Raw genomic sequence first — 14,818 nt, 5'->3', positions numbered from 1 at the left:
ATGAATGTTTCTCAATGTTTCTTATAAGCCTTCTTATTTTCTTCCTAACTAACTTACGATCAGCAGTCTTATGGATTAAAATAATGACATCAGCTGGGTTAACTGGCAGGGGGAATTCATCAAGCAAACCAACCCATGTCACTATGAAGAGATATGAGGAGGAGGATGCATTTGAAAATAAGATGGCAGGAAAAGTTGAGTAAATAAAATGTGGATCAGCATCCAATATCAGATTCATTTATAGAAGAAGACATTACTTTCTAATGAAAAAGGGAAGGAAATCATCACCTGCACTAGATTATAGATGCATTCCACACAATTCTTCTTAACGTCAGGATCAGGACTTCCTAGCAATCGGATAAGAGGCTCTAGTCCACCTTGCTCAAATATTTGTACTTTACTGTTATAATCAATTGACATATGTACGAGACAAAGGCTAGCAAACTCATGGATGACAACATCTTCTACAAAATATTTAAAAATGACAATGGTCAAACATCCAGTAACAAATATGCACATTTGATAAGCAAAATGTTGATATAACCAATTAAAACCAGATCATAATTAATTATTTTCAAGATTTTAAAAATAAATAGGAGCATATATTTATTTTAAATTATCCAAAAAATTACAGTCCTACAAAAATATGTTGCCAAATGGGAACGGAAAGTTTCTATTTTCATTTTTGTATTTTTATGCTCAATGGAATGGTTTTTATAGACGCTTATACCATGTATGTTGTATTGATTTTATATTTTAGGTAAGCTGCTGATAGTCTTTCAATTGCAGGAACAAAAACTGAGAAACAAACAAAAGAATAATTGAAAAGTAAAGCCATGATTATGAATATATGGAAGTGGCCTTGGGAGACAGAAGGAAAGACAACTGTCATGCAAAAATGTATCTCAATCCACAGAAGGAAAACTGACATGGGGAATTATCTCAAAAGAAAGCATTCCTAATTTTCTGGACATTAAAAGTAAAGAAAGGGGGAAGTACTTTCAGATTTGCAAGGTTTTGTTATTGCAAACTTACAATAAAAATAATATTAGTACTCACTAAGCAACTTATTGGCCATTGTTTCAGAGATATTTATTTAGCCAGAGAAAAGAATGGCCAAGGGCAGAAAAAAACCAACGGGAGTGAGTGCCATTTCTCACTTGCTGCCAATTTGCCTGTGGTGGGACTGGCCCACCCTGCCTCTAGGGCAGGACTGATCTACTTGATCTCCAGATGCTGGGAGCATGGGCAATCTACCTGGCCTTCAGAGACAGAATTGATCTACTGAAAATCTGGGTGGTGGCACAACAATGTGGTAACACAGAAATGACCAAAAATTTGCTGAATTTCAATCCCACAGGAGTCTTGGATCCTAGTTTTGGATGCATTCTGTAAGTTAGCCCATTTGAGGTATCTTGATTCAAAAATCATTGTCATATGATGCACTGTTTTACCCAGTTAAAGATTACAGGCAGAAGAATTTTAGTTGTATATATAGTAGGTGGTTGGTACTTCTTGTCTGGACTATCTTGAAGGACTGAGACCATGTGATTGGAGGCCTATATTTTTTAAAGTGTGTTGTGGCATTAGAGGGACATCAATCATGGCTGAAGCTTCTACTTAGAATTTTTTTCACTTTTCCAGCAAATAAGAGAAGCAAGAATTTACCAAAGAGATGCTGCACGTTACCTTCTGGTGCCAGACGAGCTATGAATGCACTTGTGACATCAAGCTGACGTAGTGATTTCTTCACATCATCTATAATGAAGGACATAAAGCAATAAATTCTGTTAATTGAAGGAATACAGTATGTTGTTATGACTAATAATGCAGGCATAATACTATTGTATCATCCTGTAGAGAAGATATGATATTAAAGAATTGGTCTGGAAGAACAATAGAAATAGACTATGTTTCATTTACAGTTGACAGGAAAAAATATATTTCATGAAATCAGTAAAACTAAAAAGCAAACAAATTCCAAAATAGAATTATGTACCTTTTGTTTGCCAAGCATGAGACATATAATATTTCACCAAAGAATGAAAGCAATGACTAATTTTCACAAAATTACCGATGCCACTTTAAATAGTAATTTGAATAGCTTACACATTTATTTTTAAATAATCAATGTAGTTTTTGTTCAGCAGGATCTTATTTATAACAGCACTCTTAATCTTACAGTGCTTTAGTTCCAGTAATAATTTCACAAATTATGAAATACTTTTCAAAAATTCAATATATTGTATTGAAAATCCATACTTTTCATCAAATCATATGTTAAAGCAAACATAACATTTTTGTATGTTCTCTTTATGTGTACATTGCCTGCTGTTCTCCTGGCTCTGCTACATATTTGTACAAGGACATAAATGTGATACCCTCATGTAAAATCCAGTGCTGGTACATCTTAACTTGCATTGAAGATCTATTCCTGATTAGCAAACATCTTTGATTGCAGCTTAGGGCCACTTATGTCCTGAAAGCTTGATTATTTTGACAGATTGTCAAATATTGCTGCTGGATTTTTACAACATTAATAAATACAAGGAAATGGGCAATTTATCACTTTCAATTTTAATTAAATTAAAGTTTACACCAAATAAAGTTCAGTTTTCACCCTGCTCTCGCCTACTTTCTCAACTATGCACACTTTTTGGAATGAAGCTCATAACAGCACTCCTAAAGGCCAGGGTTGCTTATACTGAAAAAGTTACACGCTCAACTTACTTAATAGTATATTCCTCAAGTCTTATACAGTTTTGTTCTCTCCATATACTTCTTTATATTTTTTCCTCTTTTCAGAACAAAGGTTATTCCATTATTAGAATAGAACAGTTCAAAGTTAACTTTGTTAAACTCAACTATTTTTAGTGTTGCTTAGCATAAACATTAGACATACAACAATTTCATAATTTACATCGGTTTAATATGTGTTAACAGTTTCACGATGCATCTGCCCATGTTTCTAAAGGGAACTCTTACTATGAGATGCCATGATTCCAACTACCATAGTAGCATTTCTGCGAACAGTGGGATCTTCATGTATAACTAATTTAAATAAAGGTTCTAATGCTCCAAGTTCAAGAAGTGTCAGCTTGTTTTCTTCACCTAAAAAACAATTGTTAATTACATTTAATTTCAAATTTCCCTAATTATTATAATAACACAGTAAGCTTTTGATTTAACAGACCAATGGGGAAAAGTGTCCATAGAACAAAACAAAAAATATTATTAAACCTGAATACATTTTACACAAGTCTTTTATATATTTTATGCATTTTCTATAAGTGTAAAAGGCATATGGGATTTTATACATGGACAGAATGGTAATATAAACAGATTTTGTCCATTGCAACTCTTTTTATCCAGTAAACTCCTTAACAATGAAAATTTACTGTAACAATAGTAGTAATTGTAGAAGAAGAAAAATAACAATATTAAAGGATGAACTACCCTGAAACAAAAATGTTATATGTGTCTGTCAAGGTTACTTTTTTTTCTGGAATGATCCAGCAGTAACCTAACTAAAGCACATAGATGATAATAATATGCATCAATAATAGTAATGCATGAATAATAGTAATTAATAATAAGCTGAAGAAACAGTGGACCACCTAGTTGGTTGCTGCAAGAAGATTACATAGACTGATTACAACAAATGGCATGACAAAGTAGCAACAATTGTGTATTGAAATATCTACAAGAAATATCATTCGCCTGCAAGCAAAAACTACTCAGACCACAAAATAGATGAATAGAAAATGAAGAGCAACTAAAGTGCTCTGAGATTTTCAAATTCAAACAGACAAGTATCTGCCATGTAACATTCTAGTTTTAACAACTGTCAATAAAAAAGACAAAATAATCTAGATGTTCAGTACCTAGAGACAGCAGAATAGAAAGAACTGGAGAAAATCACAAAATACAAAATGCAAACATTTGCAAAAAGAAAGTAAATACTAATAAAAGTAGGTGACGTCGGTGCAAAAAATCATCAGTCAATTGCAAAAGGCACTTTTACTTGGAACAGCTTATACCATGCAATGATATGCTTAACACAATCATTCAATAGCATCTCCCTGTTCTAAGTCAATAGGTGGAGCAAAATGCCAGTCTAAACATCTAGCTGACTGCATGACAAACTATAATATGTTTTACTTGGCAATAGCTTATATCTTGCAATGATAGTTTTACACCATCAAACAACAATATAGAGGGACAATTTGGTTTTGTGGTTAAGCCACTGGGATAGAAATAGGGATCCCACCTTAGGAAAGGAAGCCAGCTGGGTGACTTTGAGCTAGTCACTCTCTCTCAGGCCAATGCAGGGTTCTTTTTGTGGGGAAAATGAAGAAGGAGTATTAGATATGTTCTAATTATGTTCACAATTAGAAATATTTTATTTATAAAAATAATAAGATGGGGCATAAGCTAACAAACATACATCTGCCATTCCCAGATTCTTAAGAAGGACTCAATAGGTGGATAAAAATGCCAAACTCAGTCTAAACATCTGGCTGAATGTGCAACTAACCTTAACAATCTGATTTGATTTTCCCTGCTGTTCTTTATCTGGAAGAGGTTGGTTATATGTTAGAAGCTTCCATAACTAATAGTTTTATATTACTCTATGTAACTCTATATAATGTCTTGCATAGTTCTGACACTTAAATATTAACCAGAAATAAGAGTGATTCATATAAGTATTTAGTACTCATTAATAAACAGGTGGAACATGATAAAAGAAGAACAAACCTTTTAATGCAAATTTATACAGAGCTTCACATCCTTTATATAGCACTTCCTCTTCAGGGGAACTGAGCATCAGAACCACTGTTGCAGCTTTTTTGCTTTCAACTGACAAAGGATCAAACTAGATCAAACAGTAAGGATATTAATATATATCAGTGTTATAAAGTTCAGTGCCATAAATATAAGGCAACCATTGAACATATCTTTTGAAATTACAATATATAATAATATATTTACACATATATTATACTTATAAATATCTAGCAGGAAGGATTTAATTGTTTATAACTTTAATGGCAATTTTATGGCTTATAAGAAGGTTCTATTTTTACTTCCCTAATTCTCCATGCAAGGGGATTTTGGAAATAGAAGTTTGAAATGCATAATAGCAGTGGGCTATTGAAATGTGATTGGCCTTGGCCACAGATAGCCTACCTCTAAAATATGGATGAACAGGAGATGAACAATAATTATACTGAAAAAAGGAATTCAAATTCCACTAATTCGGCATTTAGCTTAGAAATTTCCTGCAAACGGCTTCTTTCTCATACTCATAGGAAATCCACTGAGCACATATAATAGAGTTTTGGAAATTGTAATGATACACATCAACCAGTAATTCTGAAAAAGAGATGGCAATGAAATGGACTCTGTGACATTAATTCTAAGATTTTGAGATCAATGAGTTTTTAAAGGAAGCAACATATGTTGCTGATATGGCCATAGGCAACAAACCTACCAAGAAAGCACTTACAGTTTTGATCAAACATAAAAAATTCAATTATGAAATACGATGTACATTGACAATTTTTACTGAAATACATCGTAATATATTTTACTCAAGTAATTCCCTGTATCCTACATAAAAGGGTCAGAAAAGCCAAAGATAACAGCATTGTACATGATTCAGTGAAGAGCCCTGCTCAGTGTACTAAAAACAGGTTACTAGGGATGCAAAAAGTCTGAAGAAGAAAGGAAAAGAAATAGTACAGGAAAAATGCAATTGTATTACAAAACCCTGCAGTGCACTTTCATGTGGAATCCATGGACCACACTGATCAGATCAACTCAAAAAGAACATTCCTATCAAGTGGGAAAAAGGATATCAAGCATGACAACTGAGATGACAGAAATTCTCAGAAGTTTTCGTTTGAAAACTCCTATTTGTACCAGTAATAATAGCCTCAAAGGCAACTTAAGAAATAATGGAATCAGATGGATAGATAGGCTGAACAGGCTATACAATTTTCTTTTCTTTTTTTTTAATGATATAAAGTTCAGATATGCTACATAAGTGAATCATAGTGTCATAGAGCTGAAGAGCTATTTAGGCCACCAGTTCCAACCCCCTGTTCAGTGCAGAAATCCAAATTAAGCAACCCCAACAAATGGCTGTGGAGCTATTGCTTAACTATATCTAGGAAAGGAAAGCTCACACTCTTCTTTGGTAGTTGACTCCTTTGTTGAAGCTCTCTTACTGATAGGAAGTACTGCCTTTGTGCATTTATGACCATTATTCTGTACAATGGGACAACAGAAAATAGGATTTGACCTAATTCTGTGTTACATACCTTTGGTTGTCTTATCTCAGGGCAAAACCTCTCTAATTTTCTTGCTATGTCCTTGCTAGAATTAGCTTCCATCCCACAATTATTGTCAGTGCCTTTCTCTAGACCTGCTTCAATTTATATCCAATGTGCCCAGAATTGGATACAAAACTCAAGGTTTGGATCTGACGGATACAGAATATAGTAGACCTATTATATGATCCGGAGACTAGATTTATTGTGATTTAGTCTGTAATTGCATTTATCTTGATCCCAACTAATGTACACTTCAAGTTTGTCTCACAGCCGATGGATTTTGATTTGGGTCTTGAGACACTTTGCAATAGTCAAATCTTTTCATACTATGCATGAATAGGATTGAAGACAAAAGAAATATAGAGGCCAGCAATAAATAAATATATATGGGATATAGTAATTATGAAAATACAACAAAACTCAATTTTAGAGACTATAGAATATAGCTTATAGAAAATTGATAAACTATATTACAGATTTAGTAGTAAGATATCAATTTCTAAAATAGTTAAAAGCATTTATAATTGTGCAATTCCTTTTTCTTTGTAAACTTTTTTTGTAATGTTTAGTCCTGCCAGTATTGAAGGGAGATAAAACTAATCAACTGTCCAAGTTTCCAATGCTTTATCTCAATCTGATTATTTGTAAACAGGAAAGAACCTGCGATAGCCAATCCTTCTCTTCTCACTCTATGAAGCTGACAAACATCAACCAATCCACAATGAGACAGAATAGTAGATTATGGTTCATAATTGCATAAGTAATTTTTGCCAATCATGAGCAGTGTGGTGGCCTAGTGATGAAGATGCTCGCCTCTGATTTGGAAGGTTGAGAGTTCAATCCTAACTTGTGGCAAATGTTTGATCATCTTCTATGATCCAAAGAAAAAAGATCTGCTGCTAACGCCACATGGCCATATCTGGCCCATAAATGTTCAGCTTCACCTAGTCAACCTGACTCTACCCCAAATTAAGGGACTCTAGGGTCGTAAAAAGAAAAAAAATATTGTGAATGACCTTTGTCAGAACCTAAATGGAAGTATTTTCTGAGTCTAGGGATCAGTCACACTGTTTTACGTTGGTTCAATTCCTTCCTCAACAGCTGGTTCCACTCAGAGGTAACTGTGGAGGAGGAATTGACCCAGTGATGCTCCTCTGTGAGATGCCACAACAGCAATGGGAAAACAAAGGAAATCTAAAAATGGAAGACAACAACATCTGAAATTCTTGAGTAGGGAAATATTAAAAGCCTGGCATATTTGGAGTAGAACTCTGTCTCTACTTAAGATTTTGTTTTTCTTTTGTATCCACACTTCTCACTCTTTTTTTCTTCTTGAATGACAACTAATAGTTCAATTTGGCCACATTGGTGTTTGAAACATGGCCATAAAATATAGAACTGAGTGGAATTGAACAGCTAGCCTACAGTTCAGACCAAAGTGATGAACCACCAGTTACTATTCTTCAAGGAGAAAAACCAGGAAATTTATTTTATTGCAAGACACAATACAAGATAAACTTGCAGATAAAGCATTAGCTAAGTGAAGAAATCCCTAATAAATCTCTAAAGATGAAATGAAAATATTTTGATCTTGATCATTCTTTCAATGAATACTAGACGGGGGTCTATGAACAACCAGTATCAATAAAGGAGAATATTTGTAGCTCGGGGTTGAAATGAGGGGTGCTTGATTGTTCTCTGAGTCTACTTCTTTTCGTACAGACATTTCTTGCAAACATAATGAACTTTTGCAAGAAAACAAACAGATTCAGAGAACACCAATGACCTACCAAAGAAACAGTATCTTCTACTGTTAATCGTAGCAATTTAGCAAAGCTATCAACACAACATCCCTAAAAAACCTACATAGGGAACAAATCTATTGAGACCCTCTCCTAGAACATATTAAATTTATAATGAAAAAAATGCAGACTAAAAAAAAAACACTCCCATAAATCTGCAGCTGGGCAATGTATGGTAAAAATATAGATTACGATAATAGCAAAATAAGTAATTTGTAGAAAATATTTACAGACCCCTTGCATCCTGGACATAAATTGTTTCAACTCCTACCCTCAAAACAATGCTATAGAACACTGCACACCAAGACAACTAGACACAAGAACAGTTTTCCCCAAATGCCATCACTCTGCTAAACAAATAATTTCCGCACCACTGTCAAACTATTCACTAAGGCTGCATTACAATTATTAGTCTTCTCAATGTTCCTATCACCCATCTCCCCCCACTTATGACTGCATGACAGTAACTTTGTTGCTTATATCCTTATGATTTATATTGATATTGTTTCCTGATTGCTTATTTGTACCTTATGACTATCATTAAGTGTTGTACCTTATGATTCTTGATGAATGTATCTTGTCTTTTTATGTACACTGAGAGCATATGCACCAAAGACAAATTCCTTGTGTGTCCAATCACACTCAGCCAATAAAGGATTCTATTCTATTGTATTCTATTATTTCTTTTAAGAGACAAAATAATATGGAAGACTGGCTTCGATAACTTCATGTCCTGCCTTACAGGCAGAATACAATATTCTTCATGAAATCAATGTGATTTCCCTCCTGCTCTTTAAACATAAAGACCATGTAGAAGGAATATAATTATGTTTATATGGTATTTTTAGAAACCAAAGGGAAGTAAGTAGGAGTAAAAGACTAAAGAAGAGCAAAACTGGAGAATCGTAATTGTGAAACATTTTTTATGAGTACTGTTTTATAAACTTACCACATCCTTTGGAGGAGGTTCAACTTCCTTTTTTATCTTTTTACCCATTCTAAAAACAAACAGAACAGCAGGGATAGTCAGTGAATAATCAGTGAGTACAATTTGTATTTTAATCAAATTCATATCCTATATAAAAACATTGCTATAAAGAAGTGAAAAATTCCTAGATTAACAAGATCTGTTCATTCAAGTTAGGAAATAGCATTGGGTATTTTATACACATTTAAAAAACCCAGAGTGTAGCATTTTGAACTCCACTCACTAAACACTAGAATATCCATGTCTCTTGAGTTGAACTCAGTTCCTGGTGAATAATATTATGGAAATGTTTGCAATTGCTCTCTTCCAGGATGTTTTTTTTAAAATAAACTTTCCAATCTAATCTACAGTCCAGCAATTTTCTAGGGATATCAATTTCAAATAATAATCAGGTCTGATCCTATGTAGCTTTCAAGAGAAGCCAGAGCTACTTCTTCTTTTGACCATGACTTAACAGGTTGTTTGTGTGTGTGTTTGCTTATTATATATTTTTTTAATGCTGCTTTCATTATTAGATTTATTTCAGTAAATATTCATGTTTAATTACAAGCCTATGTGAATTCACAGAAACCTACCTGCACTTTTAGCATCAATCTAGCACATGAATATTAATATTTTGAAATCACAGCCCCAGGCAAAGCTGAAAAGGCAAACATCCTGATAATTATGATACACAGACTTCTGCAAATCATTTAATGTGGCCCTCTCTGAGTTTGTTTTTTACAATACAAAGCTATCATTTACAAGTTTGGTGTGCTACTTCAGGGCGTCTATGCTGATCATTGATTAAAATATAGATAGACTGACTTTTCATGGTGTGTTTTGACATAGCGTTGATTAAAATAACAACAACAATTTTCACGTTCTATTTGTCCATAGGTAGGTAACTATAATTTCCTGAGTTTGCTCACTCATAAATTATCAACTATAGGTGAAAAATGAACATTTCTATTTCTGAAAAATATGAATTTATGTAACTCTAAGAATGGGAAATTAAAATAACAATTATATAAAGACACTTATTCTCCAGACTGCCAATCTATTGTTCCAATTTATATATTCATTTAATAAGCATCTAACACATCAATATGAACTTGTTACACATTTTGTTTACAAAAATAAGATGTAAGTTAGAAAATCTAGAAAATCAAATTTTTGCTTCATAATTTTGTTTAGGAGATTGGATCATATTCTTTCTAAATATACTCCACAACTAAATCATGCAAAGGATTTTCTCAAAACTTTCAAATTTAATAACTATTAGATGCATTTATATCTGTAGAGCAAGCATTAATATATTAAATCACCACAAAACCAGAGCCTTTAACTAATGATCCAAATAAATCCCCCCATTCACCCTATTTTCCTACTTTATAATATTTACTTTCTTTTCCAAATTCTGACATAACATGGAAATGTTTCACTGATTGATAAGTTAAACGTGGACATTTTATACTAGAGTAAAACATTCTTTCCTAATCATGCAAATTTATACACAAATTGAAAAAAAATTGTAGGTGGACTCTATGCTGGGGCTGGCTGACAGGCTCAAGAAAAGATTCTCATCCTACGTCACCTGTTCTATTGGTTTCTAATCTTTTTAACTTTAATTTTAATTGCTTTGTATTCTTTTTTCTTATTTTGTAAGATGTCCAGAGTCACTGCAATGATTGAAATGGGCAGAATATAAATTTAATAAATAAATACAGAATACACATCTCCCGAGTCCCATAAGACAAGATTGTTTGAAAGGCAAGGCCTCCAGTATGCCAGTCCTATCAGTTTTTATCAGATAGGCAGAAAATAAATGGTCCTGCAAATTTTTTTTTTAAAAGATCTTTATCAAAAAGTGCTTTGAAGATAGTAACCGTAATGTTGAATTGCATCTGGAAGCCTACAGGCAACCACTGTAACTCATGAAGTAGCAGTGTTACATGTGCATACCAAATATAAACATAATTACTTATGCTGCTGCTTTCTGAAGTCTTCAAAAACAATTTGTGGCTTCTGAAGAATATATTGTAACAGTTCCGAGCAGAGGTGATATTCAGCAGATTCTGATCAGTTCTGGAGAACCAGTAGCGGAAGTTTTGAGTAGTTCAGAGAACCCATAAATTCCACTCTGACTGGCCCCCACCCCTATCTATTCTCTGCCTCCTGATCCCAGCTGATCAGGAGGAAATGGGGATTTTGCAGTAATCATCCTCTGGAGTAGGGAGGGAATGGAGATTTTACAGTATCTTTCCCCTGCCATGCCCACCAAGCCACACCCACAGAATCAGTAGTAAAAAAATTTGAATCCCATCACTGGTCCTGAGGTATACGTGAGTATGACCTTCCAAACCAGCAATGAGTGAAACTGGTGCACAAGATTTGTGGGAAAGCTGTTCAGGCCATTGTTTTCACATTCTTCAAGCAATCGTTGTCAGCCATCAAGGACACCACATTGTTCACTTTAGGGTGAAGAGACTTTAGGATCTCTTTAGGGAAGTGAGTGAATTCCATACAGAACAATAGATGGAAAATCTCCAGATCTACAAGGTTTCAAATTCATAGCCACTCAGTGTTGATACGGTTTATCTAGAGATGAATATCCTAACTCATGCCAATGGATGACCCAGTACGTGACCCGTCAAAAGCGCGGACGACAAAAGCGCGATCGACAAAATCGCGCCTTTGACGTCATCACAGCGCGACAAAAAAGATCGAAAAATTCAAATAAAAATTAATAAAAATTAAATTAAAGCAAGCCGATTCACATAAAGGTAAGGGTTAGGTTTAGGGTTAGGGTTAGGTTAAGGGTTAGGGTTAGCTTTAGAGCGTTAGCGTTAGGGTTAGGTTAAGGGTTAGCGTTACATTTTTCGTTACTTTAACGGTTAGGTTTAGGGTTAGGTTTAGGGTTAGGTTAAGGGTTAGGGTTAGGGTTAGGTTTAGGGTTAGGTTTGGGGGGCTTAGGGTAAGGTTTTCGCTTTATTTTTACATTTTTCGAACTTTTTCGTCGCGCTGTGATGACGTCACAGCGCGCTTTTGTCGAGCGCGATTTTGTCCTACGCGCTTTTGTGGTGGAACCGACCCAGTAGCCTCATTAAACAAATATTAAACACTAGGAGGAAAATAAGAAATATGCCATGTCAATTTCTTTCCTGCTATGGATTGTTCATAACCATGATCAATATCTTCTCTCTGCCTAGGCATGAAACCCAATGATTCAATTAATCGGTTTCCCACTAAGCTGTCTAAAATTGTCTGACCACTTTATCCACAACTTTCTCCAAAAAAGGGGAAGGTTAGAATTGGTTTGGAAATTATCCAAATCATTGGAGACAGGAATTGGCTTCTTGAGAAGGGTTGAAACCATAGCCTCTTTAAGCAAAAATGAAATCACTCCTCACTCAAGGATGAATACACCATCACCTGAATCCCATCACACATCACTTCTTGATCAACCACCAAAGGTATGGATTTTATAGATAGCTACTTCCATTCATAGCTCCCATAATCCTCTCCACTTTCTAAGATCAATGTATTCAAATGCTTTCCAGAATTTCATGGGAAGGCCATAACTTAGCTAATTCAACAGGAAGTGCACAGCTACAGCTCTAAGTGAATGCAAGAGGTTTCATTCAATAGATACTTCAAAGATCTTCACAATAATCCTTCAAATGATCTTCTGGCCCAAATCTCCATAGGGGAAATGGCTTATCTCAAATCAGGAATGGGCCATTAATTTTCCCAAGGGGCCACATGAGAAACTGGGACTGTTATAGAGGGCTGCCGCTTCCTTTATTGTTGCTCTCCCTGCCCAATGGGCGCAAGCCAGAGAGGGGCAGTTAAAGGGTCAGATGTGGCCAGTGGATTGTAGAATGCAATTGTCCATAAAATAACAGTGGGAAAAATACCTCAGGGTTGGGTTGCTTTTTTGTTTGTTTTTTGTTTTATAGCTCTTACCATGGTGTAATTATTAATAGAAGCCTTTACCTATATTTGATTACATTTGCCTTTCATAATTCAGCATCACTCCAGGTATTTCTTTTGCTGACACCAAATGAAAAACGATGAATATTCTTCCATCTTCAGTCCAAGAGAACCAAGAGACCACTGTCCATTAAACCATTAAACATACATCCCACGGGCCCACCTTCATCTGGTACTATAGACATAAATAAAGGAAAGCACTGACAGTAGTGGGAGCAGGAAGCTGAAAGTTCACTTCTAATGGTACAACATGAAGAAAGCAAGATGGCCACTGTTCAAGCTGATGCAGTAGCTAGCAGCTAACCTGGCCATTGATGTTGATCCTGTTCCCATTTGCTCCAGCATGCTGCCATATTGAATCATTCCTGATCAAAGCTTATCATTCCTCATCAAAGCCATAAGAAGAAATTGCTGTCAGCCACAGAGTAGTATTTGCCACTAGTACCATTGTTCTGCAACTTAATACCAAGTAGCTGATTGGTGATGCCAGGCAAGCACATGCCAACTCTTAAAAAGTTGATCAGTGTTGTTTTTCCTGGCACTGAACTTCAAAACTTAATTCCAACTACCACTCTGAATTGAGCTTTGTCATCTTCTTCAGGTTTGATACATATCTAGGAGTTTCCCATAGGACAATTCTAAACCAATCACTCCAAAAGCACCAATCCTTATGGCATCCACTGCTGCTGCTGAAATGAATGTCTAAAAGGCCCGGGGAACACAGGGAGGAAACACAAGTTTTGCAAAAGGGATGGCTCACCCTAGATGGGGGAAGCATGAGAAAGTGATTCTCAATTATAGGGGACAATATGCTGATTCTGTAAACCACTTAGAGAGGGCTGTAAAGCACTATGAAGCGTTATAGAAGTCTAAGTGCTATTGCTATAAATTGATCTGGAAAATAGCTTCAGCAAATTTTCAATATTCCATACTTTACCTTACTGGCCATAAAGATTTTTCCAGAAAGGAAATTAGTTCTTGTTCCCTGAATTTGCCTACCTCTAAGGGTTTGGCTACCAAGGTTCTCAAAAACTACCAGCAGAGCAGATCTAACAATAAAACCCCCAGCACTGTCGGCAACTGCAGAAATTAATGTGACCACTAGATGGAAACAAACAAATTCAGAAAATTGTAACTTTCTGTTGCCATTTAATGTATTGATGTATATGTTAATTGTTAACAACAAGTAGCAACTACCAAGAAAGAAGTGCCACTTTCCATTCATTAGGGCCATCCCTAAAGGTAGCCCAGCATTTCCCAGCCTTTTTGATCACAAGTTGGCAGCAAAACAATATAGAAAATTCTTAACTCCTTACTAACAAGTAGCAGACACCTGTATTTTTTGCTTTTGTCTTGCAATCCAGATAGGGTAAACCTAAACTAAAATATGATGTACTATTCACCTGCTAACTCTTTACTTAAATCAGGGAATCCAAAAGAACTAGTGAATAATTTGTTTAATTAGAGGCAGCCAGAGAAAAATGCCTAAAGTTTTTTTTAGTAAATCCAGCTATATAGGTGGATGACCAACTGAAATACAGAACTACTTCTTTCCTTATCTATCATCAATTTCTGAAAACACACATCATAGATGGGGGAAAAATTCTAAAGCTCTAGGAACTGCAGTTAGCAAACTTAAAAGTGAAAGCAATACCAGATGTGTAACTTAACTTACTCAAGGAATCAGAGGTCAGTTCTGAGGGCAGTTACCTCCT

At 35.0% G+C, this 14,818-nt stretch overlaps 1 protein-coding gene across 1 annotated transcript in view; it reads right to left on the bottom strand.

Annotated features, from left to right (window-relative positions):
* Positions 1–9,137, bottom strand: part of ARMC3 (armadillo repeat containing 3) — a 53,866-nt gene extending 44,729 nt beyond the window's left edge. The window contains exons 1-5 of the mRNA XM_032237535.1: positions 9,090–9,137; positions 4,759–4,876; positions 2,986–3,111; positions 1,690–1,758; positions 289–464 (exon numbers count right to left, since the gene is read on the bottom strand). Coding sequence (XP_032093426.1) covers positions 289–464; positions 1,690–1,758; positions 2,986–3,111; positions 4,759–4,876; positions 9,090–9,137 — 537 coding nt within the window. The remainder of the gene's footprint in view (positions 1–288; positions 465–1,689; positions 1,759–2,985; positions 3,112–4,758; positions 4,877–9,089) is intronic.
* Between the last annotated feature and the right edge of the window lie 5,681 nt (positions 9,138–14,818).

This window comes from Thamnophis elegans, chromosome Z (assembly GCF_009769535.1).
Source record: "Thamnophis elegans isolate rThaEle1 chromosome Z, rThaEle1.pri, whole genome shotgun sequence".
Taxonomy (NCBI): Eukaryota; Metazoa; Chordata; class Lepidosauria; order Squamata; family Colubridae; genus Thamnophis; species Thamnophis elegans.
This window is presented reverse-complemented; position numbering and strand designations above follow the sequence as displayed.